We start from the raw sequence: 25,260 nt of genomic DNA, 5'->3' as shown, positions 1-25,260 counted from the left end.
TGCATGTTTTTTGGCAAGACGTTTAAGAGCGTTGTGGTTGCTTCATTGTTTTGTAATGTTTGTGTAGTTGTAGCATACAACTCAACATGATTTTCAGAGCAGCTGATGTAATATTGTTCTTTCTTTTAATCACTAAATTACCAACAATAATTGGTGAATGAAAAGTAATTGGGGAACATCCATCCATCCATTTTCTGAACCGCTCAGTCCCCACGGGGTCGCGGGTGTGCTGGAGCCTATCCCAGCCGTCATCGGGCAGCAGGCGGGGGACACCCTGAACCGGTTGCCAGCCAATTGCAGGGCAAATTGGGGAACATTGTTTTGTAATACATTTTATTGTAAAAAAAATATCCAATTAATTCATAGACAAATCAATAGAATAATTGATTCTATTCTATAGGGAGAACCATACCAGTTTTTGAGTGTTCAACTTTTGAGGTATTACTGTATTTGTCTTTTGTGCATTGGCAGCGTATCAGGCGAAGCCTTCCCCCAGGGTTGTTGCGGAGAATCTCATCAACGTGGACCACGACCACGTCAGCCACTGGGCTACCTGCCATAGAGCCCGGTCCTGTACGAAGAGACCGCTCAGCTAGCATCAAATACACCACAGAAAGGTAATGCCATCATTACATGTGATTGTGGGATGGGATTAATGATTGATCTTTCTGTTTTTTTTTTTTAACTCATTAATTCAGTGAATCATGGAGAAACTCAGTCATGTCAACCATCTCCAAAAGCCGCTCCATGTCTGCCTCCTGTGCTGCATCCATCACACTGAACCACTTCTACAGCAAACCGCTAAGCAAACCAGGTAGGTGAAAAGGTCAAGCTATAAAAATAAGTCATAGAAAATTTGCAATGACAATGTTGAATTAATGACCGTGGCTGGATGCACAAAGCAATGTCAATAAAGACAAGCTTACTAGGCGACTTTGGTGTGGAGGAGTTTAAAAGCCTTGACATTAAACCCATCAAATAGGTTTGGGATGAACTAAAACCGGGCGACCTCTGTTCAAGCCAGAACCTCTCTTCTAATAACAGTGACATTTGAGCACATCTGCTCTTTTGGATGAATGGAGAAAATTCCATAAAACATTCCTTACAAGGCTTCTGTGTCAGCAGCAAGTGCCCACTTGTCTTTGTAGTGTCACATAAAGTTGGTTAATCTCTCCTACAGGTTTCACCCGCTCCAACATATCACCTCTGGGCTCTCCGTGTCCATCACCCCCTGTTCAGGGAAGTCCCGTCTCCAGCCCAACTATCAAGACATGTTTAGTTCAGCTTCCCGAGATTACTGGGCCGCTGACAGAGCAGAGCCGTGGCTGTGTGGCTTCCAAGAGTCACCACCGAGCCTTAACTCACAGCCAGAGCGCCCCAAGCTCCACCACCCCTCATTGGCGACCTCCGTCACTCTGTAGCAGGTAAATACAGCTTCAAACAACAATATTAGCAGCATTTGCCACATTAATTGTCTTCCAAGATTATTAGGACAGTGAGTCCAATTCCTTTATATTTTCAGTTTCTTTATTTTGTATTTTTTATTTTTTGTGTCACCACTACTGGTCAATAGTCAATTTTTTTAAATAGAAATAAAATAAGAAAGTAGCATGTGATTATTTTATGGCAAGTTTACATTACATGAGATTATGTCCATGACATAACTTAAAAATATCTTTAGGACTGCATTTTCTATTTTTACATTATTTCAATGTTGACATAAATGGTGCATCAAAAGATAAACATATATAATTGGGTATATCTAAATGAGAATACTATAACTGTCTGTGAGGAAATGAGTCACTCAAAGAGGACAGGAAATGAGTCAGTAATCACAGAATGATCACGATCAAATAATGTGCATCCTCTGCTCTCATCATCAGCTGCGGCAGGCCGTTCAACAATCGACTGAACCACGGGGTAGAATCTATTGTCAAGGTAGATCGACTACCCTGTCCAGGTAAACAGATTTATGCTTGCATACATTTCAGATACGTTTGGCTATTCTGCACAAGACGATGATCATTGCTTTTTTTAATACATACAAATGAGTCTCCTTAAATTTAGCTCCTGCATGTAGGATCAGTGGGAAAGACAAACCCTTCTAACATGATGAGGAATCCTCAAGTAGATTATTTTTTTGAATTGTATTTCTGCGATTAAAAGGTTTGCAAGGAGACTGTTAATGTCACTCTTACTAAATCGTTTTATCACACCAGTGCTGACTGCATATTCCGTGTTCTTGTCAGATGAGCGTGCAGTTGCCTCATCGGACTACGACAGCACCTATGACAGCACTTATGAGACCAACCACAGTGACAGCAGCGACTTTGCACAGAATGAAGAAGACGCCGAAGCAGGCAAGAAGACGTCGGAGCTAAGAGAAGGCTGCCGGGACTATCCGTCGGAGAGCATCGTTCTGCATCCCCTCCTGCCGTCCCCTGAGGTTGGCAAACAGGTTTTAGATGGTAGTGTGACAAAAACATGTTTCATTTCATTTGATTACTCGAGTTAGTTAAGGGTAGCTCGGTGGCCTGGTGGTCAACATGTCTGTCTCACAAGTCTGTGGTTCAGGGTTCAAATCTCGGCTCCAGCCTTTCCGTGTGTGGTTTGCATGTTTTGCCTGTGGTGGCATGGGATGTCCTCGCTAACTTTGGCTTCCTCTCTCATAGCACAAACATACATGTTAGGTTAATTAAAGACTAAATTGCCCATAAGTGCCAATATGGTTGTTTGTATGTGGCTTACGATTGGCTTGCGACCAATTCAGGGTGTGCTCTCACCGAAAGAGAAGCGAGTTTTATGGGTTTACTATGAATTATTTATACATTTTCCTACTTTTTGTTGTTGTTTTGTTTATTAAATTTGAAATTCACGCCAAGAGGCATTACCGTAGCAATCAATACAGCCATAACTTTATTTTGCACATGTGAGTCATAACCTTGAGACATTTTTGCCTCAGGAAGTATTTGAATATTTCTTGGCTGTTCAGCTTCGGCAACAAACACTGGGCATCTGTTTGCTGCAATAGCTACAAGGCTCATTGATTTAGGACAGGCGGAAGTGTCAGCTAAGGCAAATATTTATCCCAAAAGTTAGTCTGGAGTCTTCAAGTGCTTCGCTCCCACCAAGCATGCTCTCGCTGTTGCTGTTGATAGTTTACACTGTAGGACAGTGAATTTACTTTGCAAATTTATTGGTTTATATTCACGCTGGTGCCTGGAAAGCTGTGACGTCATAGTCGTAGATAATCACATTTTATCCTGCTGACTATCTAAGCAAGGTAGAACAGTACACATAGAAAATTATCATGTAGGACCAATGGTCAATTACATTCGAGTTGTAAATTCATTTCAAATACAAATAATGAAAAATATAATAGCTGTAACTGGCCACAACTGTTTTTTTTTTTTTTTTTATGATATTGCCTTCAACACACAGAACAAGCTAATCCTGGCCCCGGAGCCACTAGTGATGCCCGGTTTGGAACCTCTCATGAGTCAACTCAACAAATGGAATTTTCCAATTTTCAATCTTGTGGAGAGGACTCACGGAAAAACAGGTTGCATTCTCAGCCAGGTAAGAATAATTAATCTTTCTGTAGTCTTTGTACAATTTATCTTATAACAACATATCAACACATGGACAGAAATATGTAATGTGTATATTGGCTGAAAAGAAAGAGCTTACAAATACACATCAAAATGTGTTTTAAATGTGACCATTTAATTTTTGTAAATCCACTGGAAACTTGCTGAACATAATGGTAACTAACAAGACACATGCTTATTTTATAATATAATGCTGTAAAGTTCCACAAAGTGATTCCGCAAAACTACCGCCACAGTCATAAACATATCGGTAAATACAAAACTATCTGTCAGCGTCAATCAAAACGGACCATGATTACCTTTTCAAAGAGCTTCAGCAAGTTTTTTTTAGGATGAGACTCAACAACAAATTCTCTGTAACGATTGCTTACTTTAGTGAAGGTAATTTGTTTGTATGTGTGTGTGTGTGTGTGTGTGTGTGAGTGTGTGTGTGTGTGTGTGTGTGTGTGTGTGTGTGTGTATGTGTGTTTTCTGACTGTGTGCAATGTGTCCCAGGTGTCTTACAGGCTCTTTGAAGACACGGGCCTGTTTGAGACCTTCAAGATTCCTGTGGCAGAGTTCATGAACTACTTTCACGCTTTGGAGAATGGATATAGAGATATCCCGTGTGAGTAGACATTCCTATTTTATTATTGCCAAGATTGTTTTAATTGCTTTCTCCGTGGAAAAAAAAAACACTTAAAGGGCCGTTGGGATCTTGCAAAAATAATGAGTAAAGTGGTTGAAGCAGGGATGAAGCAATTTATGACGCTCATCACAGTCATATTAGAACTATCAAGTGTTTGTTATTTTTCTTTAATAAAATTGAACTGTCAGCACTCAGTAGTAGAAAAAATGTGAATACTCAGAATGGGGCCAGTTGAGAGGCTGTGTAATTTGTTGCTCCAGCTTGTACATGATGCATTTACTGCCCTCTGCTGCTCATGATAGATCACAACAGGATCCATGCCACTGATGTGCTGCATGCAGTTTGGTACCTCACCACGCAACCTGTGCCCACCCTCCCCACGCTCCTGACTGAGAACGGCATACACAATGGTGAGAAGCATTTTTTGGTAGTGACTAATTGCCATCCACTTTTCCATGCGCTGTCTTAAGAGCTGCATTTTCCTTTTTTTCTTTCTACCTGTAGACCCGGCAAATGGCATAACCCCTGGTACTACGGCCTTTCTGTCATCCAAGATGCAGTCCTTGCTGGAGGAAGGCTATGGCTCCTTGTCTGGCCTAATTCCGGGTCTGGAACTGATGGCCTTGTATGTAGCTGCCGCCATGCACGATTACGACCATCCTGGAAGAACCAATGCCTTCCTAGTAGCAACCAGTGCACCACAGGTAAATGATTAGTATTGTACTGAAGTATCGTTGTTGGCTTTGGATGAAGAAAAGTAAAAATGGTTATATTTTCCCCACTGTAGGCTCTCCTATATAATGACCGTTCTGTCTTGGAAAACCACCACGCTGCTTCAGCATGGAATCTCTTCATGTCTCGACCGGAGTACAACTTCCTGGTTAACCTTGAACATGTTGAGTTCAAACGCTTCCGATTCCTTGTCATTGAAGCCATCTTGGCTACCGACTTAAAAAAGCACTTTGACTTCCTTGCAGAGTTTAATGCCAAGGTAAAACAAGACAATTCGCAAAATTCTATATCTTTGTGGGAACAGTTTGGGGAGGGTCCCTTTTTATTTTGATTGAATTTCACAATATTATTTTTTAATTGTCCGTGTAATGTTGTTTCTGTCCAGACAGTCCCTAATAAATTGCTAGACATTCTTCATTCTTCCTATACCATACATGCTGTCTGTTTCCTGTACATGTACCCAGGTGGGTGACGAAGGGATGTCTGGTATTGACTGGACAAACGAAAATGACCGATTGCTGGTTTGCCAGATGTGCATCAAGCTCGCTGATGTCAATGGACCGCTGAAGTGTAAGGAGCTGCACTTGCAATGGACTGAGGGGATCGTCAATGAGTTCTACGAACAAGTATGATTCTAAACCTCTGCAACCTCTGTCACATTATTTAGCTATAGATCAGAGACAGAATATTCTTCAGATTAAAAGTGGGGGTTGTCAAGCAGGGTTATGGGGGACTGAGTTGAGCTAAAAGCTTCTGGACGCTCCGGAGTTTTCTGCCTAGAGAGAGGAGTTTTGAGAATATTTACTAAATGTATGGTAAATGCTGTTAGTTGGTCAGATCAATATTGTGTCCCTTCGAACTTGTATGCAGAAATTCATTCACTGGACACTTCATTAAGTACACAATATAATGTCATACATTATATTTTTGTACACTATAATTTGAAAAAACAAACAAACTAAAAGGCTTTAACACATAGATATAACCTGTAGTTTTTATTGGCAGGTGTTTTTTTTTACAAACATTTCTGAAATATTTTTAAATGAGCTTTTTTATGTTAATGAAAATTGTGCATCTTAGTAAAGGCAGAACTTCTGGAACAGGTTTTGTGTTAGATATCAGTAGACTAAACCGCAAGTCAGCTAAGCAGTGCACGGTGAGTGTACATGCATTCTTAAAATTGCTCCATGTGAGTGTGTGAAAGTGCTTAAGAGCTGCACTTGAACAGAAAGAGAAAATTCACCTGCCTTTACTCAATTCTATTTTTGATTCATAAGCCTGGCAACAAATCCTGTCAACCAGCAATTGTTATGATTGGTTTGACCGATGAAGATAGTCAAGTCCGTAGGAGAGATTTATTAGAATATTGAACACAGACAAATGCTAATGATTTTTTGAAACACAATGTATTCTTGCAAAAAAAAAAATTAAATAAATAAATGCAGCTTACGTTCACTGTAAACTGCCTAAAATAAATAACTTATGAATGAGTGGAGCAGGGCGACCAAATGCAGCTTGGATCAGGGTTTATTGAAGAGAAGGGAGGCGGGTGAACAAAGACACACAGAGACTCACGGACAGCAGACAGGAAACAGAAGTCCACTCGGACACGGAACAGATTCTGATTGTGAGCCTCCACACAAGACCGGGGGGAAATGGACGAGCAGGACAGGAACACTAACTAGGTGCCGACACGGACGGAAAGCAACAGTATATACCGATAGGAAGAAACACATGGGCAGGGTTTAAAAACATCAGATAGCAATAGGGAGCAGGTGACAGACATTATGGCAATGAAGGGGTGTGGCTGAGGGAAGTTGCCGGCTGAACGTCCTCTGGCACGGACGTGACAATAACAGGTTTGGTGCAGTAGTCAATCAATTGACCGATGAGGGAAAATTAAACCTAATTTATTGTGTAAATTCTGATTTGCCAGTATGTAATTTGTTGTGAGTTGATGCATTGTGTTGGTTTTGTTCTTTGAACAAGGTGATGTTCATGCACGGCTCATTTTGTGCACCAATAAAAAACATCTATGTCTTGAATTTAAAAAAATTAAAATAAAAATTCACTAACGAGGGGTTTGGTGAATGCGCATATGAAACTGGTGGGGTTCGGTACCCCCAACAAGTTTAAGAACTACTGCTCTGGTGGGACCAGGGTTTCCTTTCCCTGGTCTGGGGAAACTGCTCAATTTAAAATTGGCTCCATCTAGTGGAAAGCTGGCGGAGTTATGGACGAGGACTGTCTTCCTCAAGGGGGCGTCTTACCCCACAGTAGTGGCTTATGGTTATGTTCTTTCTTTCTTTCTTTCTTTCTTTCTTTCTTTCTTTCTTTCTTTCTTTCTTACACAACCGATGGCAAATACATTTTTGAAATAATGCTCTGCAGTTGTAATTGTAATTGCTCTGTAATTACTTTATTCATATTTATAACATTTTGCCAGCATGCAACTCTATTCATGAGGTATTAAAATAAAATTTTGTGTTTTAGTTTTTCAACGTTTGCCGTATATTACACAGATGCAGCTCTTACATGAACCATGTGTGCGTGCATTGCTGGCTTCCAGGATTTCAGTTGCCATAGCGATCAGAGCTCTTTCCTTTATGTTTTCCACATTAATTGCATTTGTACTCACTGACGTAAAAAAGAAACCCTTAACACGAGTACCACAAATTGACTCAAAGTGAAACATGGAAACACAAACTAATGTCACATTAAGATGAGACTTGAAGAATATTGTAAATTGGAAATAAAACCAAGTTCATATGGGAAATCTGTTACATGCAATCATCATAGCTATGCGATGATGCACCCATTGTTCAGTTATGTCTTTGTTGACACAGTACAAAAACAGGAAAAACACGAACAATAAACATCGCAAGGACAATGGAGGAAACAGATTTCTTTTTTTTTTAGTTTGTCTTTACCATAAATCCTGTCAACTAATAATTTATGTGATGAAACCTATCACAATTAATAGGTAGGGTTATTTGGTGATGCGGACTCAAGACTCTTTCCATTTTAACTCGTTGATGAGCTCGCCAATCAGTTCCATAGGTTCCTCTAATGGTTACTTGACCTACTTTAAAAGACTGCAGACAATCAGTGGTGCTGCACAAGACTACCTAATGTTCCCTGTTAGTGCAAATCAGCAGAGCAGTGAGAATCCAAACATGTTAAATTATTAAGATGTATTAGTATGCATTATTCCACAGCATTACATGAAACTAAACAATGTGTGCAGGCACAATTAGTTGGATTTACACACTGCAGTTTTAAAATGTAAAACATTCTGATGTTGGGGGGGGGGGGGCTCGTGAATGTATTAATCAATACAAAAGCAAACGCCCAACACCCGCTTTGAAATTATTTATACTTGGGTTTCATTAGGATCAAACGATGCATTAAGAACTTTTTTTTCAGTTGTATAATTTTGGGTACAGTTATTAGGAAAGTATTTGAAAAATATCAAACGTAATAAATAAAACAAAACAAAACAATGATTTAATAAAATGTCTATTATTTATTTTCTCCATCAATGTATGTCCATTCTTTTAACTTCTAGATAATTAGAACACTGTAGAGCAGACTATGCTTTTTTTTTTTTTTTAAGAGAAAAGGGCTTCTTTAGAAAAGGTGTGTCAAAGTCATTTAGGGTGCACAATTGAAACCCAGGAACAATTCAGTGTTGTTTATGGTAACACATTTCTGTACCTTATCCTTTGCATGTAAAGATACAAACAAGTACTCAGCTGACGTGAACGCCTTTTGAAAAAGCCCACTGTTGGAATGCGGTTTTGACTGAACCTAGAGTAATACAAGTTTGTACCTTTCTAGGGGGATGAAGAAGCAAGCCTGGGCCTTCCCATTAGCCCATTCATGGACCGCTCAGCACCACAGCTTGCTAAACTACAAGAATCATTCATCACTCATATAGTGGGACCCCTTTGTTCCTCGTACGATTCGGCCGCTCTGATGCCCGGTGAGTGGGTTGACCTGCCCGATGGGCAGGTGGAGCAAGAAGAGGCAAACGAGGGTCACGATATAGAGGAGGATGAACAGGGAGATTTGGGTGAGGAGCATACATCTCCTGGTTCGGACTTCTCCCGTATGTACACCTCTCGTTTTATTCACGTACCTCTCTCATGTGTTTGTTGTGCATTCCAGTTATTTTGTTGCAAGTTTTCAATTACTGCCTTGGCATTCAACTATTGACTGCTGGATTATATTATTGCAATCAATTTACTCGTCTATCTAATTGTGTAGGAAATTTAATTAACCAGGTCACAATTGCGCTAGTGTTTTCATTTGAAGCTCGGGAACATCCATTTTCCATTTTGCTTATCATTATTAGGGTCACGGGTGAGCAGGAGACTGTATCTGGTCGTCAGCCAATCATATGGACAAACAAGGATTTACACTCCCATTTGCACCTATGGACCATTTAGATTTTAGAGTCTTCTCTCTAGTCGTCTCCTCCTCTGGTTGCTACAGTAGATAGTTGTACAGAGGAACGTGCAATTGTTGAGAAGAACGACTATCCAAATTAGCTTTTAGAATTAGAATGTGTTTCAATGTTTGTTTGAAAAATATCTTTACATAAAACCGTGTAAACTAGTTTCTCTAACAAAAAAAGGGTGGACACTGGTGTACTGTGTTGAAAAAATTATCGATACATCATCAGTAAAATATCAACGACATCATTGTTTGATCAACTGTAGCTCGACTGTTTATCATATTAAGCTTTACTCCTAAATTCAACCCTTACTGTACTACATCGAGGGTATTTGGTTCCACTATGTCAAATGTATTTTTCTAGTTACGGTCATAAACGTGTGTTGATCGACAGAAAGGAAAAGTCATTGGAATTGCATTTTCTGAACCTTGTGTCATGTCTTATAGAGAGGCATAAGACAAAGAAGGAAAGCAGGAGGAAAGTGTTCTGCCAGATTACACAGCACCTTCTGGAGAACCACGAAATGTGGAAGCGAGTCATTGCTGCAGAAGTTCAGGAGGACACTTTGAAAGAGGACTCAAATGGTCTTAGCACCTCCACTGACCCAATCACAGCCATTAATGAGGAAGAGGAGGAACAAGCAAGCAAAGAGGAGGAAGATTTGACTGAATGCTTTGATAAAAGCGAAGAGGCGCCAACTGCAGAAGATGAGGACGGCCTCTCACTTTCAGAGACGTCAGGCGGGAAAGAGGAAGAATCCGAGTGACAATATGAACAATGGCCTCCTTCTAAACCAGGAATTTATTTAACATTGTCTGTTTGCTCTCCTAACTCTTAATATGGTAGCCAGCACATCACTTTGACACAACACTGTAGCAGATATTTTGGGTAATTTGTGCCTAACAAAAAAAAAAAACAGGGTTTCTGTCCAGAATTTTTTGGAGGAGCTGAGAAGTGACCTCGGTGGACAAGGAGAGGAAAAACTAACACTTTATTTATTTGATCTATGTTATCCAGTCCTTATCTAGCCTGCCTTTTTTTCTATATATGCACAACAACACATTTTCACTAAATTTCTCCATCAATAAAATCGAGCAGTGGCGTGCCAAGCACAGTGGATCGTCGTGACGAGTGCATGAGAATTAATTTTAGTAAGTTAGTAATTCTGCTACTGTTCACAATTTCGTCACTGGAGTGGGTGAGTGGATGCCCCTCACTTAGGTGGATGCCCAGTCCCAGATGACCCCCCACCATCACTACCACCACCCAACCTCGCCTTTGCACGCCACTGCATCTGAGTCTTGAGTAGACTTCCCCTTGTAGACAATGGGATAAAAGCCAGGGAAAAAGGTGTTTCCACTGAAGCTTGGCAATGTGGAAAAATGTATTACAAAAAAACAAGGGGTTGAACATCACATGTGCGTACATAGACTGAATTTTTATATGCACATACAGTTCTACAGGACAAACATGTTTTTTATACAGTGGACAAAATAGGATGTTCATCAAAGACCCCTCTAAAAGCTTTACCTCCCATCAAAGAAAAACGATACAAAACAATGTTTTACTTTGTGTTTAGATGCATGGTTCCTCCCACAGCACACTAACACATTGAAAGGTCACACATCTCAGGAAGGAAGAGAAACAAAACAAAGATGACCTTATTACTTTCCAACACTTGTCTGCTTTAAATGATTTATTTTTATCATTATTGATTTAATTTATTACCATGTCCATACATGTGATTCACTTTAGAACAAAACCCATAACAGAAACAAGATAAATGATCATATACTTAATAGTAATTAGAGTTCTTCCTTCTAGTTCCTAAACAAATTTTATGTCCTTAGGCTTTTCTGTTTATACCTTAGCGTGCTAATTAAAAAAAATTATGAATGGTGCAATATATTGAACAGGGTCAAAATTGCTGGTACCCTTCCACCAACAAAAAACAGACAGTGGTCACTGAAATGAAAGCAACAATTGGATATTTTTAGCTCAGGGGCGAATGATGACGTTCCACCGTATAAAATGTTTTTTGTTCATTTTTCTCCTGCTGTCTTATAATTTACTTTCTTACTATAAAGTAGCAAAAAGCTAGCGGGGGCCGAAGACTTCTGCCTGGTACTGTATGTCAGAGTGCTTTGTGGCAAATACAAATGTCGCAGCTACCATACATGATGTTTTATTGGAGCTGAAGGTTTATGCAACCATCATCTATACTGCTTATCTTGTTCACAATCCCGAGGGGGTGGAGACTATCCCAGGAGATGCAGAGAGAGGCAGGGTACACTACCCTGCAGTGATTACCCGTCAATCACAAGACCAGCACTTAGAGAGCATTCACATCTCACACAATTCTAATCATTCATGTTTTTGGAAGGCGGTCAATTTGGGAAATTGGCTGTTAGCTCAGGATGTGACGTTTTAAGATTTAGCTTGTGATGATTTTGTAGACCCACTTGAAGCAGTTAAATAACACAGATACAGTTTGAGTACGTTCTGATGCTTTGAAGCAGACTGGCTATCCATTATTTATCAATTTTTCCTTTGCTGAGATATTTCCCTCTCTACAAAGTGGTTATCAATTTATTAAACACTTTCCATTCAGCAATATGGGCAGGTTCTACAGCACTCAGGGTCAACAAGCCATACTGTCAAATATGAGTCAACTTGATTGAATGATCCCTTTGTAGTTCTTGAAAATGAAAAGTTGTATTTGTCAGCTTCAGTGTAATTGTTTCATCAATGTGAAACGCTGTTGGAAACAAGGGAGGAACTACTCAACGCCACAATTCAAACAGCTTAATTGCAACCTCTTAAAGGTCAATAAGTACAAGACTTCAGCTCTGCAGTAATCACAGTTCTAAGCTTACAAAATGCCCTCAGTAACAAAAGGTGCTCTCAGTCTTCCCATGAACAGTGATTGCCTTGCATTTGTATTCCTTTTATCACCAAGATATGTTTGGAACTATTTGATGACAAACCATAGCAGCTATCAGAAAAGCCAGAGAGCTGAGTTTATAATGGAACCATTAAATCAGCAGCACAATGCTCTTACCCTAATCAAGAACGTTTTTTGCAGGATATTTTATCCAGGTGAAAAGTTTCTTAAACAATGCTTTTAAAATCACACACTTAGGAAAATAGTTAACCAATGAGATTTTAAGACTAAAAATAAAAATCCATTCAACAGGTATGTTTTTGGAAACTGAACTGCCCTTCCGTGACCCAATTACTTAAGTCAATTAGTGTTTCTCCACCAGTAATACTTTGTAATTCATGAGCTGGATCCATCGCACAGTTCTTAACATGCCAATTGTGCGAAGGAGAGCTAAGCTGTGTAACACATTGCCCCTGACTGCCTATTCCCAAGGCTTGACAATTATTATTTTTTTGTTGTTGATGTTTTTTTAAACCAAATCTCTGTCCAAAGAAAGCTGACTGTCCATGTTTATGTTTCAAAGGAAACAGATGTGTTTTATTTACAAGACCCGGAAACAAACAACATAAAAAAGGAATGCAACTTGGCAAAAGACAAATGCCGCGTGATACGTACGTATATTCCAGGTGTCCAGATTCTGTGCCAACATAACTGGGTGTCATTGTATCACAAGCATATGCAGCAACAGCCATCGACAGTATACCAGACCTTCCAATAACATGAGTTATCATGTTTAGAATGAAAATGTAATTTTTTGTTTTTGCTGTATTTTTAAAACTCACTGACTAATCAGACTGCTGCGCAAGCGTGCTGCCTCCCGTGTAGATTGAATACAAAAATATGAGCTCCAAGCTCTGTGCACTGTATATATCCTTCTCACTGTGCAATATATTAATGCCTCACGTTGCAATCTAATGTGCATATTATCGTCACGGCACTGTTTCATCAAGTGTGCCACTTGTATTCCCCCCCCAAAGCCCCCGTTTCTTGTGGGTTCAAGTTGGTCTGATCTGCCTCACAAACTGTGCACTACCCAGAACACTTAAAAAAAGCTGTGACATACTTTGCTGTTGTTGACGAATTGGTTCAAAATGTTCTTGCATGTTTCTCACTACGTTGCTGTGATACTTTGGAGGCAGAATGAGCCAGCTCATCCACGTTGCATCATTCAGGCCGAAGAAGTTATAGTGTGAATGCTAACATCTACAGTCTTACAAGAACCTTCTATTTGCCACTTTTTTTTTTTTATTCCCATTAGAGTATAAGGCAACCATCCTTATGTTTTTCCATGCGTTCAAATGACTTCTTGTTTGGAAAAGAGTAGAAATAACTTGGTACCCCAGGCAGGAGACAGTGGATGGCTATTTTAAGTTAAGTTACATGAAAAGCTGAATTATGTAGGACAAGGGAATATCAGTGCAATGATAAAACAAATAGTTCAACTATGATGTTAAATCTATAATGTAACAAATGTAAAGTTGCAGTGTTAGAAGAAAAAGCTGGAATGTTATGAGCATGAAGTTGCAATATTATGATAAAAAGCTATTTAAGAAGAGGCGTAATGAGAGAATACTGCTGTAATGTGAGAAAAAGTTGCCATGTGATGAGAGTAGCAATACAAAATAAGCGTAACCCAAAAGAAATGTAGCTAATATTACGTGAATAAAATTGTAATGTTATCAGCATAACGTTGCAGTGATCTCGAAATGGATTCAGAATGTTACGAGAAAAAAAGTAACGTTAAGTAAATAATAGAGTTATCATAGTTGAAAACGTGTAGTAATGCAAGGATTAAATGATAATATTATCAGAAAAAGGCAGAACATTCCAAAAATAAAATCATAATATTTTCGGAGAAAAGGTATAGTGTCTCAAAAATTAAATTACATCAGAATAAATGTATTATGACTAAAATAAAAAAAATTAACAAGTAAATGTTTATTCTATTTTACTTTATTTTTTATTTAACAGCCCAAAGATAACAGGCTTGAGCTAACATCATCTAACAAAGACAAAACCAAATACTGTCTGAATTCTAAATGTTTTGTCCATGTTCATCTTAATTGATAAAGGACATGCACTTAAAGTTGTGCGACGTCTGAAAATATGATTTAGAATATTGTGCTGCACATAGCTGTGTACTACGTCGTGCACACAGGAATGGCTTTCTAATTTAGTTTCCTAAATGACAATTTGCTTGTAAATTCTTGTGGGAATGTGTTAAATGTGTCAAATTTGGCAATATTCTTCTTTGGTGCTTAACATGAAATAGCTCCTGGCTCCAATGAATAGGAAAACAAATACTCAATTGCTTTTCGATTGTTACATGTGCCAGTCTTCTTTAATCTGCTGTTGAAATGTTCACACTACTAAACTACAAACTACTTCCACTTACGAAAGTTATTGATTTTCTATGGAATTAATTAGAAGAAGGAGATTGCCGCATACCTGATCAGAAACCACAAAGAGCTGTTGAGCTGTATTTTTTTTGTGAGATTTGCATACAGGGAACCGTAAAAAGGAGTGTATTTCATTTGGCTTCTGTTCTGTCAGTGTAATCCAGACGCAATGAAGTGCACAAAAGTTACTGTGATAAAACAGGGGTGTGTTCTATTCTCAGAGCAGAATCCGGTTGTTTGGTGTTTATAGATATTGTTGTTTTTAACTGTTTGTTGTGCCATACCATGTTCATATGACTTGTATGAATGCTACATTGTTTGTTGAAACCAAAACAAACATTTCAATGCGGCTGGTTATGTTTGTGTTTCTCTGATCTCCTATAGCAGGCACTTGCACTCACAATACACACACGTAGCAATACTTACAGGATGGGGAAGCTGTCTGATGTACCCGTATTTGTTTCAGTGGAATATAGAATTTTATTCCTTGATCTTGTTTGACTTTGTATCGAAAAAAACTATATATATACTGTACATATTGAAAAGGTATTCTATATCAAAAAACATTTTAGAAAAATGTTTATTTTTACTGTTTTTTGTAATTTAGACACGATACTGTAGCTCCTCTATTGCCAGACTTACTGGAAGTGCCTCTTCAAAATGTATTACAAAGTAACTATACAATATTAAAGGATTATTAGACCATGTCACTAGAAAAGCAGTGTTGATGTTGTAATGTGACTATTGTTGAATTACATGATTTATAAATACTGCAAGTGCCTTGGTCCTGTTTCCATAATAATACACAGTTGACATGATATTTTTTTTAAACATACAGCTCAGTCAACTTGAATGTGCTCCACCATAATACCTGATGCTGTATAACACAGGTGTCAAACTCAAGGCCCGGGGGCCAGATACGGCCCGCCACATCATTTCATGTGGCCCTCAAAGATAAATTGTGCATTAAATTCATGTCAATGCTAAAATTACAAATTGTTTTCGCTTTTAGAAAATAGCGATATTGCTTGCAATTTTTATTGCCATTCATATTTTTGAAATATTTAAACAGTTTTTATTAGTCTCTGGTTTGAAAACTAGGTATTCATCTAGTTACTCACTAGTTTGTTGTGGAGTCTATGTATATGACACATTCACACATATTTGGATTTCAATGGCCCTCTGAAGGAAACTATGACTATGATGCGGCCCGCGACAAAAATAAGTTTGATAACCCTGCTGTATAATAATGACAATACAGGAGTAGAGTATCATGTGGTTATACGAATTCCATTGTAGATAATGTATCACCTATCAATAATTTTCAATATGGTGAAATCCCAAACTTACAAAGTCTCTGAAGTGATACGATATGAGTTCAATCATTTTATTAAAACATATAAAAACAAGACTCAAAGGGAAGCAGTTAAGCAGCAATAGAAGAGTTAAGAAAATTTCACAAGACTTCAAACTACTTAATATATACTTATACTACTTATGTGTATATATATATATACATAGATAGATAGATAGATAGATAGATAGATAGATAGATAGATAGATAGATAGATAGATAGATAGATAGATAGATAGATAGATAGATAGATAGATAGATAGATAGATAGATCGATCGATCGATCGATCGATCGATCGATCGATCGATAGATCGATAGATCGATCGATAGATAGATAGATAGATAGATAGATAGATAGATAGATAGATAGATAGATAGATAGATAGATAGATAGATAGATAGATAGATAGATAGATAGATAGATAGATAGATAGATAGATACTATAAACTGCATCATCATATACATAATCACTGGGTGAGGAGAAAATATGCTTTTCAGGTTTCCACTTGTTTAGTAAGGGGAAGTTAGCTGTTTTCCATTTTAAGACTCAAACTTTCCAACTAGGTGACTAAAAACAATGCATTTGCATGCTTTCATCAATTCAGTTAACAATGGAGTCTCTTTTTTTGTAGTGCATGATAATGCCTGCTTAATGGAAGGTAGCGTTGTGTTTGTCATATGATATTACAAATCAGCTAATCCCATGAAACATACTTTTTGTAGGCCAGAGCCATGGTCACGCAACAAAATTCCACAGAGGAATTGTGACCGTTTCAAGGTGTTGAAATCCCCTTACTAATTTCACACGCCTTACAAGCATAGCGAGCGACACCATGATTACTGCTCTCTCCCTCTTTCTCTCTCTCTTCATGTTACCAAAAATAAAAACAAGTAGGTGACTTGAAGGCAGAGGTTGGAGGTGACTCCATTGTTAAAATAACGGAAATACAGCGTTCTTATTTGCTTTCTCAGAGGGAACAATGCAAATACATTAATTTTATTAGTTTCTTGGGCTTATGCAGCATTGTAAAGCACTCCCTTTCAAAATAAATTACTGGACTGCTGCAACATTTTATGTCTAATTCTCCATTCTTTTAGTTAGTTTTTTCAGGTGAAAACTGCCTCTTTGCCACTCATGAATAATATTCATGCAGGGCTCAGAATTCACGTCCTCAATCCAGGTTGAATTGACTACACGTAACCATAGCAACAGAAAAGCATAAATGATTTTGACTATTATCTGTGCACACTATGCCAGCTGTGAACAAAGGAGGTCAACCGCTGTGTTTTAACATTCATTATTTCTCAAGAGTATGAATAATAACTTCTGGCTGTATGAATAATAACCCTAACCCTCGTGGGCTTTTAATAATGTAAAATGAGGTAAACATTACAACAACGAGGAGCTATCCTGATACAAACCAGTGAGCTCATGACAAATGAATTAAAACTACAATAGGATTCCTTTGAATGTCAGATATGTGGATCTATCTGATACTTATAAAACGGAAAAAACAAAAGCTCACATAGCCATGCAAGTACAAGTGGTTTTAGTTTTCAACAATACATGCTGTTTAAAAAAAAATAACAATGACAAAGAGAAGAAATCTTTCTCCTATCCCTCAAAAGGCTATTAGAAAACATCCTTGGTGCCCCATGGAGAAATTATAAAAACCCAAGATCAACCTTTATATATAAAACCATCAATCAATATCAGGTACCTTCAGTCTGGATGAGCAACTCCGATTGGCTCGTTAATTAATTGTCATCCAAAATATATATATATTTTTACAAATGGAAACAATTCAAAGATTGAGGAAACAATCCTTGACAAAAATCCAGAATATGAAAATATATTGGAAAAAAGACGAAACGTCTGTTAATATGCGAAACCGCAGGTGATGAACTATGGAGGGGTCGAAATTGTAATTTCACTGATGACCGCTAGATGGTAGCCATGTCTTAGTCTCACTTACAATGAGTCTCGTACTACTCTATACTACAACCTGAGTTGGCCAAATATTTTTTTGGGGGGTTTGAAATAATATGCCGGACATAGTATCCCAATAGGTTTGAGTGAGTTGATATTTATGGAAAAAAAAAATCTTGCACTTGATGTTGTCTTGTTCATCAGTTCTTTGTCCTCCTTGAATGGTAATTGTCATGCAAGAGAGCCCTTTGTCACGTATGTGGTTATTTTATTGTCCAGGTTAGGTTATCATAAACTATTCCACTCGTGGGTATACTAGACTAGGTATTACCAACCTTTTTGAAACAACAATGATAATAATAATAATAATAATAATGATAATTATATATTTTATTTTAAACGCACATGGCCACACACCAGACAAATTATGTCACGGAGACCTCTTGAGTACTAATCAATGGGATGGGCTACGAGCTTAATTAAACATGACTAAAAAAATGTATGCAATATTGATATTACTTTGGAGTGGGATTCGGAGTGACCATCACGCTCCCATTCAACTTCTGTCATCATAGCTTTTATTTTGAAATTTGTCATCTGAGCGCGTTTGCACTTTGCAGCGCTGTACCGTAACGTAGGGTATCAGTAACACTTTTATTGCCAATCTAAATGGAGGCTGGCTTGACTTGATCTTTACAAGTGGAGGCTGGTGTTGTAGCGAAACACCAGACTCCAGTTAAGAGCAGACGCCTCCTCCCATTCTCTGTCATCTTCAAACACCGGAGCTTACCTGTGCTGTGGTCTCCATCTCGGAAGCACACCACAATTTGTCACGAAGGTAAGCGACTCGCTTTCAAAGTTCAGTTCAGCTCAGTGTGCAATGGAAACGATTTCACACTTAATGTTTTAATTTGCCTCTCGATTGCATGCATGAATGATCTCGATAACTAAAGCAGGCATCCGACAAAGCTACAGAATGCGTCATCTCTGGCATCACGTTTACATCCGTGTCGTGTTGCTATTCATGATTTAGCCCACGGTTGTCTCATTCAATAACTAAAAATGAATTAATATATGATATCATATCGTGATTCACGATCATTGTATACCGGTACTACTGTTGCAGTGTTTTTTTGAGCGCCCATTAAAGCACCCATTTTACATTAGAAGAAAAGTTAAGCGCGTCACCAAACAAATAAAATGTCATAAAATGTCACACAAAGTATGAATACTGAAATATCTTTCTCCATTCACTTAAAAATCGTGTTGTTTAATTGTTGAAAACTCGCACTTTTTATCTTATGAATGGCAACAGGTATTTTACTCGTTATCTCCCCCCCCCCCCCTGTCATTTAAAGGGTGGGAATTCAATTGTTCTGCCTCCCAGTGTGATCATCAACTGGTATAGATAGATGAGCAAATAATGGACAAATAACTGCATCGTTTTATAATTTCCCCTGCTGATCACGGTCACAGCACACTAGTCACCCATGTTTAGGAATTACTGTATTATATATATAGTGTGCAGCACAATTAGTGATATAGTAAATAAGTGTGTCCTTGGAAATGTCCGGATTCATATTAATTTGGAGCAAAAGAAAAGGCTGGAATGGTGGAGAATGTGGAAAGTTCCGAGTTTATTAATGGTGTATGGAAGAATGACAATTCACTTGTTAGAACAAAATGATTATATTACAAAAGATTAGACCGAGGCAAGAAAGAAACGAGTCTTTGGGTTTAATGCATAAACCCTTCATTCATAAGATTAATTAGCAGGGTGAACATCACGTGTAGAATCATTTCACTGGTCAGGTGAGTCCTCCTACAGTATATACGGCACATGTCAATGTGTTTCCCCACATGAGCAGTCAATAAAGAGTTAAGCAAGTGAAAGCTTCTGAGGTGTTAATTTACTGTTGTCTAATTTATGTTAGTGGCATTAAATTCGCCCTGCAGCATTCAAAATCATCATGCAAAACACAGTGTTTCAGATAATGTGTTAAGCAATTATTGTTGTTCAAATTAGGGTTTTCCTAGAAGATAGGTTTCTTTAATAAAAGGGAGATTTATTATACATTTGTTCACAGTGTAAAACAGTTTCTTTGTTTCTCTTATTAACATGTCTATTGCAAAAATTCAAATTACATCACTCTTTACACACTCTTATTTTGCCTAGTTGAAATTATGTTTTTGAGGGGATAGTCTTATCCGATGCACGTGAGCTATGAACTAGTTCACTATTGAGAGCCAAGTAGCACAAATAAAATAAGTCATACTGTACTGTAAAAGCTGGAAGCAAAATGGTCAGTTATGCTAGTCCTCATAAAGAAGTGATTCACTCTTGGAGGCAGCACTTCATTGCAAAGTTGGATTCCACTTTTCGTGTCTTGTGTGTATATGGAGTATTATGGAGGTAGAAAGTCTTGTACTTGAAAAAACAAAACTCGTACTTGAAAAAAACCCAAACTTGAATCTGAAAATAAACGTGCTGAGCTTGAAACTTGAAAAATAAAACAATGCATTCGAAATAAAAATACTTGTTTGAAAGTTTTTTCGTGTTGAAAATAGTGTCGCCTTGCATTGGTCATTTTCTGGAATAAATTATTTATTTTCAGGTTTCACCTCAATTTATTTTTCAAGATTTTTCAGTTGCATGTTTTATATTTTTAGATCCACATCATTTCAGGTTCAACTCTTGTTTTTTCAGATTTGCAAAACTTGTGACCCCAATCTACCACCATAAATGGTGGTCATAGGGCAATCCTGCTTGAGGCTCAAACCCATACAAACACCCACCCATACAAACATCCTTTTGTTTAAGAGTCAAATGAGCTAACTAGCAGGCCAAAAGCCTGGGTCACTAACCCACCAGCTAGCACTACCATGAATGCTTCGGAGGCATGAAGTTCCTCCGAAAACCCAGCTCCCAATATAATTAGCAAAAGGCCCAGGTTGCTAACTCACCAGTGAGTGCTACTTTTAACGCTCCTAAATAGTTAGGTTCAACTACTCGTGTAGTTTTACAAGAGTGCCAGGTATTCTTTAAAACAGGGGTGTCCAAGTCCAGTCGTCGAGGGCCGCATTCCTACTTGTTTTCCAAGTTTCCCTCGTTAAACACACCTGTGCAGGAGCCTGATCATTGAATCAGGTGTGTTTAACGAGGGAAACTCGGAAAACATGGAGGAATGCGGCCCTCGAGGACTGGACTTGGACACCCCTGCTTTAAAACATTGTCAATGAAAACATTTTACTCACAGACGCATTTTCCGAAAAAGGCAGTCCACAAACGTTTTTTTTGTTTATTTAATTTCATAGTTAATAGGCTTAGTGTATTCGTTTGGACCACTTTCACATTTAAAAATAAAAGTGTCTCCTTTTTGCCTTTTAGTAAATTCAATTTAATATACTTAATCTGGAACTTGTGACTGCCTCCACTATGACAACTCCAAAATATATATTTTTTATAAGCCACATTATTTTTCAAGGTCCAATTATTATGGTCTCTCTGGGCACATGCAATAAATACTGTAGTGTAATTTAAAACAAAAACATAAATATGAACTAAAATAACAAATGTTTTATTTTGTATAACAAACTCCCTTTTTGATTCACAAACTCCATCAGCTGAGCAATATTAGTCATGTCAATGGACTCATCCACAGATAGGAAAATGTACTCTACATTTTTAAAAATTATTTCTCCATCTGTGCTTCCTCAAAATTCTATTTTAACTCAATTAATTCCCTAGGTAAAAAACAATTAATCAACAATCAATTACACAATAATCAGAACGATTATGCCCATCCCAGTATGGATGACCTACTTTTATGGTCTTTAATATTTGTGATCCATCCAGATCTCAGGTTTAGTGTTGTGTGACTTGCTCGTAAAAACTGATTAAACTAGCTCTAGCAAATTTGTAGAAATACTTTTGCAACGCAAACATGTTTTTGGAATTGAGTGTGCATATGTATTGCGTGGATTGGCTTCTTAATAGTTTGCAACCATATCCACTTGTCAAATGCAGCGACGATAACGCAGTGATAGGATGAGTGATGCCCATTAGAATGTCACAGATTTAGCAGGGAATGCAGCCATGTGTACAACCAGCTACTCCCTGTTAAAAAAAAAAAAAAAAAAAACATCTGCTACATTTAAAATAGTAAACGAAAAAAAGAAGACAGTATGAACCTTCACAAATAATTAAATTATTTATATGGTTTTTGGATGAGGGGGGGGTGATTTCTGTTTGATTAAATCAAAGGATTACAAAGACAAAGAAGAGACTACCTTCGTGGGATGTGAGAAGACAAGTGTCGTCACTGTCAGATAGAGAATAATTCAGGTTTCATAATAATATTGTAGTGTGACTTACAAATGGATAAAAGAAAAACAAGTCCGGTCCCTGAATTTCCTAGATCTTACTTTTCTATTCTGTTTCATCTTTGCCATAACCAGTGCCATTCTTTTTTGATCTTCCACTGTAATCTGTTTTAAACTAGTTGCTGCTCATCAAATGTGAATATTGACCAACCTCCATTGTTTAGCCAAAAACTCCAAAACCTTAAGATCGAATAATTAGCCATGTAGAAATGCAGACTTCCATGCAGTCTTGTTGACAGTAATGCTGTTGGCGTCTTCTGTTTGCTATCCATGCTGAAGTGGCATAACTAATTCTGCCCCCTGAGGAATAACATTCACAGCTTCACATGACTCCTCTCTACGATAAAATACACTGAGTGGGGGTGAATAGAAAGGGCAATACTGATAAACTAAGAAAGACAGAACATCTGAAATGGGTTTCATAAATGCCTTGTACAAGTATGTATTTTACCGAAACCTATAAATACAATTCTAATACATGTTGATAAGTTAATAAAATTTTCTGCATTCCAGAGATATTTTTGTATATTTTAAATTGCATTTTAGTATTGCTTCGATTTTGGAACTAGAGCCTTTTTTCTAAACAATAAGTATCGTGTTATAGTCTGCTAAATGTATGGTGATTCTTATTCATTTAACAGTGCTACTTACTCATGTGTACTCCCCTTTGCCTGCTGTAGGATGTTTCTGTTTGTGCTGAGAATAAGAAGTGGGTCACATGCTTGAATTATCCATTTACAGGCTTGCATGCATCAGTGCCAAGAATTTGCACTTGGTGGTAGACTACAGAAAAGCAGACACAGTGACCTTTCAGGAGGATGGAGGTTGGAGCAGAGCACGGCGCTATGCAGAAGACCCGTCGCGGTGACGATGCATCCAGAAAAACACGCCCTTCATCCTGCTCCAGTCTTAAGGCAAGTACTGTCTTTATATCACAATGAGATGGAAGATGAGATTATTTTGGGAGTTTTTATTCTTTTGAGCTTGTGAAGGAGGGTACTGACGATAAATGTATTGTTAATCCTGTCAATGCGTCACATGTTGCTCCAAACTTGCCTTAGTTGTATAAACCCTCTCAATTCAACGTTGAAAGTATATAAACTCATATCTTTGGCCACGGTAGTTGTTGAGAATAATAAAAGAATGTTGTGCGGGTCTTATTAAGAAAACTTTAGTTCACTTTTTAACAAGTGTGTGGCCTTTACCATGTTTCCTTTCGAGTGCCTATTGTAAAGCACATTGAATGCTCATTTATTCATCATGAAACATGTAAGCCTCTTTCGAGGCGTAACACCAGAGCTGGCATTTATTGGCCTGCACCTTTTAAGCAGAACTTAAAGTGGGACAGTCTTGCATTAAGTGAAAGTTCATCAGATTATTGAAACACTTTTTTTTTTTAATAACAAAGTCTCAAGTATAACAGTTTGACACTTGGCAAGCTCTTTTCTGGGTTTTATTCTATATCTCCATTGTTGTCCATCTACCTGCCTCACAATGTTTTGTTCTATAGTCCACCTCAAAGAAAGAGCGGAGAAATAAGGCAGAACACAGCATGCGATGTTGTGATTAGACCACCTCAGGCTTTTCCATCTCACTCTCGCCTTTCCTTCTCTGGAAAACCACCTTTAAAAAAATAAGCAGAAAGTCTTCTTACAAAGTTGGTGGAACTTTAAATAAGATCAAACCCTCTTGTTGCTTCTCCACCCAGATAAAAGTGACATGAGACAATGGTGTTCAAGCAGCTTCTCATAATACAGACTTTGTTTCTTCTCAGAATTGTTTATATGTGGGTGGGACACGGCACACTCTCCTGCAAATTTAATCGTATATTTACCTGCTTTTTGTTTATTATACCAAAGAGATTGGGTGACATCTATTGTATATAATGACTTTCTTGAGAATGGAGTTATTTTACTGTGCAACGCTGCACACAAATTCAGATGCACCAATGTCAGAGGAAATTGTGCAATATGATTTAAAAATTGTAACAGAATTTGATCAAACAAGTGTAAAAGATCAGCATTTTTTTCTGAACAAAGTGTACACATATTATTAGAGGGCGTCATTCATTGTGGAACAAACAATGTCATTATGAGCTGTAACATGACTGAATTCTCTGACTGGAGGAAAGGTGCTGTAAATTTTACAGCTTGTTTACCCTGCATGCAAATTAAGGGGATTGCTTGATCATCCTTTGATTTTGTGTGCACAATCATTTAGGCAAGCAGTTTTCACATAATCCTGCTAATTAAGATTGTCACAATCTAGTGGTGATTATATGCGGCTCAACAGCTTCATTTGTCTCAAATTGCAAAATGTAGTAATTAGCTGAGAACATCACACTCCAACTTCATTTGCTAAAATTTCCAGTTGGCTTACCCAGCATTGACAGGTTGAGATTATAGTGTGTTTGGCTCATACTTTTCATTCAAACAAAACTGTTAATGTACAAATGAATACAGTATCACATACAGGAGTGTCTAACCTTTGCGGTAATGTCATTGAATAGATTTTCACAATCTTATGAATTTAAAGAAAACATGTATTAATGTTTTTTAACCGCAGAATAACTCGATTTGATTTTATTTTTTGCCAACAATACCGGTTAAAAATCACAATACTATGACTGTGTTGTAATAATCAATTTACTAGCACAAAAACATCTACAGTTCATCTCAAAATTTGTTAAACCGAAAAAAATATATAAAAGCATCTAAAACGTTATTGATTACTTTTAAACGCTGATATGTTCAAATGGAACATAATTATCAAACTTGCCATAAACTGTCATTTATCGCAAGAGAGTGTCAACAACTTG

The 25,260-nt window shown here is 37.7% G+C and overlaps 2 protein-coding genes across 6 annotated transcripts in view; both read left to right on the top strand.

The window, feature by feature from the left end:
• Nucleotides 1-16,223, top strand: part of pde3a (phosphodiesterase 3A, cGMP-inhibited) — a 32,207-nt gene extending 15,984 nt beyond the window's left edge. For 3 of the 5 annotated variants that reach the window (XM_088380798.1, XM_088380797.1, XM_088380801.1), the window contains 13 exons: nt 472-617; nt 699-814; nt 1,181-1,424; nt 1,884-1,960; nt 2,250-2,446; nt 3,442-3,579; nt 4,107-4,218; nt 4,542-4,649; nt 4,744-4,943; nt 5,027-5,230; nt 5,436-5,597; nt 8,812-9,082; nt 9,877-16,223. In XM_088380798.1, the coding sequence (XP_088236924.1) occupies nt 472-617; nt 699-814; nt 1,181-1,424; nt 1,884-1,960; nt 2,250-2,446; nt 3,442-3,579; nt 4,107-4,218; nt 4,542-4,649; nt 4,744-4,943; nt 5,027-5,230; nt 5,436-5,597; nt 8,812-9,082; nt 9,877-10,196 (2,295 nt within the window). In that variant the 3' untranslated portion in view covers nt 10,197-16,223. The remainder of the gene's footprint in view (nt 1-471; nt 618-698; nt 815-1,180; nt 1,425-1,883; nt 1,961-2,249; nt 2,447-3,441; nt 3,580-4,106; nt 4,219-4,541; nt 4,650-4,743; nt 4,944-5,026; nt 5,231-5,435; nt 5,598-8,811; nt 9,083-9,876) is intronic. The other 2 variants (XM_088380800.1, XM_088380799.1) reach the window with 2 other exon arrangements.
• Nucleotides 16,224-18,665: 2,442 nt separating this feature from the next.
• slco1c1 (solute carrier organic anion transporter family, member 1C1) overlaps nt 18,666-25,260 on the top strand; it is a 28,567-nt gene continuing 21,972 nt past the window's right edge. Inside the window, exons 1-2 of the mRNA XM_088380876.1 lie at nt 18,666-18,897; nt 23,184-23,356. Of these exons, the coding sequence (XP_088237002.1) occupies nt 23,261-23,356 (96 nt within the window). The 5' untranslated portion in view covers nt 18,666-18,897; nt 23,184-23,260. The remainder of the gene's footprint in view (nt 18,898-23,183; nt 23,357-25,260) is intronic.

The sequence above is a fragment of the Syngnathus floridae genome, chromosome 7, assembly GCF_059516105.1.
Source record: "Syngnathus floridae isolate MCC-2025c chromosome 7, RoL_Sflo_1.0, whole genome shotgun sequence".
Taxonomy (NCBI): Eukaryota; Metazoa; Chordata; class Actinopteri; order Syngnathiformes; family Syngnathidae; genus Syngnathus; species Syngnathus floridae.
Note: the sequence above shows the minus strand (reverse complement) of the source record. Positions and strands in the feature narration are given on the sequence as shown.